At 39.7% G+C, this 5,091-nt stretch overlaps 1 protein-coding gene across 1 annotated transcript; it reads right to left on the reverse strand.

The window, feature by feature from the left end:
- On the reverse strand, positions 2,551-4,403 carry LOC107627114. The gene is made up of 3 exons (XM_016329976.1): positions 4,150-4,403; positions 3,218-4,050; positions 2,551-2,897 (listed from the first exon to the last, which is right to left on the reverse strand). Exons 1-3 carry the CDS (start codon positions 4,401-4,403, stop codon positions 2,551-2,553), a joined length of 1,434 nt encoding a protein of 477 aa, XP_016185462.1.

Here is a 5,091-nt window from a genome sequence, read left to right on the forward strand (position 1 = left end):
TGGAAAACTTGGGACATTGGTTGAGGTAAAAGTGTAATTTTTATTTTTGTTAAAAATATTGGGAATTGGGTACATATTCATGCACTATATGTAAAACCATATGCATTGATACATTTGTATATACTTTAGAAAAAAATGATAAAGAAAAATAAAAAGAACACACATATATATATATATATATATCAAAGAAAAAAATTATAAAAAAAAAAGAGAAAAAGAAATAAAAAGGGGACAAAAATACCCCAAAGTAAAGTTCAATAAAAATCAATACATATGGAATGTGAATTAAAAAGAATGCATGAGTATATGAAAAAGTGGGAATCATGGGTAGCTAGGTTGTGTATTAGACTTGTATAGGTTGTTATATGTGTTAGGTGAGAGCTTAGGCTAATCAAAGATTCAAATTTCAATCTCACTTGACCATATGCATCCTACCTTGACCCTAGCCCGATTACAACCTATGAACAAGTCCTCATGATGAATGTATGCATGCATTGAATAATTGTTGATTGTTAGATGAAAAACAAAATATAGAAAGCATGATTAGAAGAGAATTGAGTGATCGACCCTATATACTAGAGCGACTAGAGCGGATACACTTCCGGTGAGGGTTCGATGCTCAATTTCTTATTCCCGGCTTTCATGAGCTTTTCTTCTTGCAAGTCTATTTGTGCTTTATTTTGATATTCAAATTGGTAGGATTCATGAATCGTCATATGATCTTAGCCCTACTTGTTCATATGTGTTCTTGGGGATTGATTTACTTTTGACCAAGTAGGTAGAATCATATTGCATTTAGTTGCATGCATGTAGATAGGCATATAGTTTATTTGCATTGAAAAAATGTTCATACCCCTTTTCTTGTCCTTCTTTATTCTTAGCATGAGGACATGCTTGGTTTAAGTGTGGGAAGATTTGATAAACCCCAATTTTGTGATTTATCTTGTACTTAATTTGGGGGATTTTATCACCTTTTTCACATTTATTCAATGAAATAGCATGATTTTGCATCCCTTGATTTGTGCTTAAGTGTGAAAACATGCTTTTTAGGCCTTAAAATAGCTAAATTCAATTCACTTTAATTCCATTCGATGTCTTGATATGTTTGTTGAGTGATTTCAGGTTCATAAGGCAAGCATTGGATGGAAGAAGTGAGGAGAAAAGCATGCAAAGTGGGAGAACTCATGAAGAAATGAAGGAACCACAAAGCTGTCAAGCCTGACCTCTTCGCACTCAATTGACCATAACTTGAGCTACAGAGGTCCAAATGAGGCAATTCCAGTTGCGTTGGAAAGCTAACATTCGGGGCTTCAAAATGATATAAATTTTCCATAGTTTCCTGACGTCTAGGAATGCACATACGCACTGTACGTGTGCACGCCGATGGAGCACGTGATTCACTAAAGTGAAATCATGGCCAGCGATTTGTAGAGCATTTTGGGCCCAATCCAACTCATTTCTAATGCTATTTCATGCAGAATTCAAGCATGGGCAAAGGAGGGAGCAATTGTTTGGAGTTTTGGCATCATGTAATGTAGTTTATAGAGAGAGAAGCTCCCTCTTCTCTCTAGAATTAGGGTTCTTAGGATATTTTCATCTTAGATCTAGGTCAATTTTCATGTTCTCATCTTGTTTCCTTCATAATTTCTTATTTCTACTACTCTATTCTTCTTAGTTCTCTTGTCAAATTTACTTTTATGTCTCTTTTATGTTTATGAATGCTCATGTTGGATTTTGTTTACATTGAATGAAATTTAATGTTTGATGTTCTTTTTATTGATGATTTGAGTTGTTGATTTACTTTCCTTGCAATTGATAGTTGGTAGATTTATTATTCTTGCATTTTTACTATGTTTTCCTTATATACCCACCAAGTGTTTGACAAAATGCTTGGTTGGCCTTTAGAGTAGACTTTGAGCATTCTTGGCTTGGAAAGAGTAATTAGGCAATCTTGAGTCATGAAAACCCAACCTATGTTGGTGATCTAGAATTGTTAGTTAATATCATTTCCATTGACTCTAATCTCTTGCTAATCCAATTAGTGAGTTGATTTGGACATTTGGATTGAGATTAGCTAGTCTTGTTAGACTTTCTCTCATGGAAGATAACTTACACCTTCTTCCAACATTGGGGATGACAAAATAATATAAATTCTTGTTAATTATTGTTATTAGTGACTATGATGGAAGGCCTATGATCTCAATTCTTATCATGAATGTCTCTCTTTATTAATTGCTTTTCTTTATTTTGCTTTCTCTAATTGCTTGCTTGATTTACTTTTCTTGCCAATTATTTTCTTGCAAAAATATAAAATCAAACCCCTTGTTCTTCATAGCCAATAATTGATCATTTCATTGCAATTCCTTGTAAGACGACCCGGAGTTTAAATACTTCAGTTAATTCTTATTGGGGTTTGTACTTGTGACAAAACCATATTTTATTTTGATGTGAGAGTTGTTTGTTGGTTTGGAGCTATGCTTACAACGAAGTAATTCCTTTCTTTAAGAAAAAATCTAGACTGACAATAATTTTCGTATCAAAAGCCAATTGTTAGAATCTTTTGATGAATCTCCGATAGTAGCCGGCTAAACCCAGAAAACTCCTTATCTCGGTAACTGAGGTCGGTCGCTTCCACTCCATCACTGCTTCCACTTTAGCAGGATATACTGATATACCCTTTTTACTCACTATGTGACCCAAGAACTTCACCTCACATTTCCAGAACTCGTATTTAGATAGTTTCGCATAGAATTTCTTCTCTTTTAGTATCTGCAACACGGTCCTCAAGTGTTCCGCATGATCCTCATTCTTGGAATAAACCAGTATGTCATCAATGAAGACAACAACAAATTTATCCAGAAACAGACGGAAGATCCTATTCATATAATCCATAAACACTGCAGGAGCGTTTGTCAATCTAAAAGACATTACAGTGTACTCGTAGTGACCATAACGAGTCCTGAAAGCGGTCTTAGGGATGTCCTCATCTCTCACCCTTATCTGGTGATAGCCGGATTGCAAATCAATCTTGGAGAAAACTCCAGCTCCTTGTAGCTGGTCCATGAGGTCGTCAATCCTTCGTAGGGGGTACTTGTTCTTTATTGTGACCTTGTTCAATTATCTGTAATCCACACAAAGCCGAATACTCCCCTTCTTCTTCTTTACCTATAACACCGGCACTCCCCCGGAGAAACACTCGGTCGGATAAAATTCTTACCCAGAAGATCCTCGAGTTGAGATTTCAGCTCGGCCATCTCTAGTGGAGACATCCTAAAAGGAGCAATCGAGATTGGCCCTATTTTCGGCACCAATTCGATCGCAAATTCAACCTCTCGATGAGTCGAAAATTCCGCGATGTCATCGGGAAATACTTCAGAAAACTCACATACAACCGGAATCTGCTCTAAGTTTTGATCATCACCCGAGACGCCCACGGTTAACAACAGAATGCCTTGACATTCAGCCCCAAAACAATTCACTATCATGGAATTCAAGTAATAGTTATTTACCACGACCAGCCCTTCCGTATCTTCTGACATGAAGTACACTGATTTCGTGGAACAGTCGAGTAGAACGTGGTTCTTGGACAACCAGTCCAACCCCAAGATAAGATCAAGACCTACCATCGGCAAACAGACTAGATTGTGTACAAAGTCACGCTGCTTGACCCTAAAGGAAAATTGCGGACATCCAAGCCTAGTTACCATGGCTTCATGGGTGGCATTATACACCTTCAGGTCATAACCTAACGTTACGATCTTCAACTCTAACTCACTAGCCTTCTCAAATGCAATGAATGAATGTGATACTCCAAAATCAAACAAGGCATTTAAAACTTGACCCGCTATTTCACATTTACCTCGGATAAGTGTCTCGGACCCCTCGGCCCCTATAGCTGAAGTAATAAACACCCGTCCAGGCTGCTGTGGTCTCCTGGTACCTTGTTTCTGCTTCTCTGAACAATTGGAGGCTCGGTGCCCCGGCTTCCCACATGAGTAACATAGATCCCAACCGGCCTTGCATGGAGCACCAAGATGGTAACTCCCACACCTAGTGCAAGCTTGCTCACTCAGGGGCTGCTTCCCAAATCTTCTCCTCGAAGCATTGTTGTTGTTGTTGTTGTTGTTGTTGTTGTTGTTGTTGTTGTGCCTTCTGAAGTTATTCTGACCCTGAGTCCTCTGTGGTGCAAAATCTCCCCGCTTGAAGGGCGGACCTTTAGGAGCAAAACTCTTCCCTCGGCTGAGTGGGAATGATCCCCTCAGGCTTCCTCTTTCTGCAGCTGCCTTCCTCACACACTCTTCGGCAACTCTGCTTTTGTTAACTAACTCGGAGAAAGTCCTGATCTCCATCGGCCCCACTGAACTGTAGATGTCACTTTGAAGCCCTCTTCGTACTTGATACATTTCCACTCCTCAAAGTCCCCCGGAGCTCCTTGACACATACGGGAGAATCTGAACAACTCTTCAAACTTATCCGTATACTCGAATACAGACATAGTTCCCTACTTCAGCTACAGTAACTCTAGTTCCTTGGCCGTCCTAGCGGAGTTTAGAAAGTACTTCTTGTAGAATTCCTCCTGAAAGGTATCCCAGGTGATCGGATCATCACCTTGCTGTATGATACGTCGGGTCCCCTACCACCAATGTGACGCTTCACCAGTGAGTAGATAAGTGGCAAACTCAACGCATTGTTCCTCAGGCACCAAATGTGCTTGCAGTGCTTGTTCCATAGCTTGGAACCAAGTATCAGCTTCGGTTGGATTAGTAGTTCCCTTAAACTTCGGTGGATTAACCTTTAGGAAGGCCGCCAATGTCATTGGACCTTGAGTCCTATTCCCCCCATTTCCTTCATGGTTATGGTTGTTCATCTACTGTCCGAGAGTCTCAGCAGTGGCCTGCATAGTGGTAGTCATGTTCTGTAATGTAGCCATGAAGTCCACGGGGTCATTCGGGTTAGTTTCCAGCCCATGAGTACCGGCACGTCCTCTCCCACAGCCTCGAATGCGTCCACGAGGTGCCATCTGGTTCCTATACACACCAAACGAGCGATATCAAGTTGATCAGTCTCAATATCGAAAGTCTAGTGCTCAAA

This window comes from Arachis ipaensis, chromosome B02, assembly GCF_000816755.2.
Source record: "Arachis ipaensis cultivar K30076 chromosome B02, Araip1.1, whole genome shotgun sequence".
In the NCBI taxonomy this organism is placed as follows: domain Eukaryota; kingdom Viridiplantae; phylum Streptophyta; class Magnoliopsida; order Fabales; family Fabaceae; genus Arachis; species Arachis ipaensis.

Bases quoted from the DNA above. Each gene is read 5' to 3' on its own strand.
- LOC107627114 (XM_016329976.1), bottom strand. From the start codon at position 4,403: ATGTATCAAGTACGAAGAGGGCTTCAAAGTGACATCTACAGTTCAGTG. The intron at 4,051-4,149 runs GCACAACAACAA...AGCTTGCACTAG, and splicing joins GGTCAGAATAACTTCAGAAG to GTGTGGGAGTTACCATCTTG. The intron at 2,898-3,217 runs GTAAGAATTTTA...ACGCTCCTGCAG, and splicing joins TCAACTCGAGGATCTTCTGG to TGTTTATGGATTATATGAAT.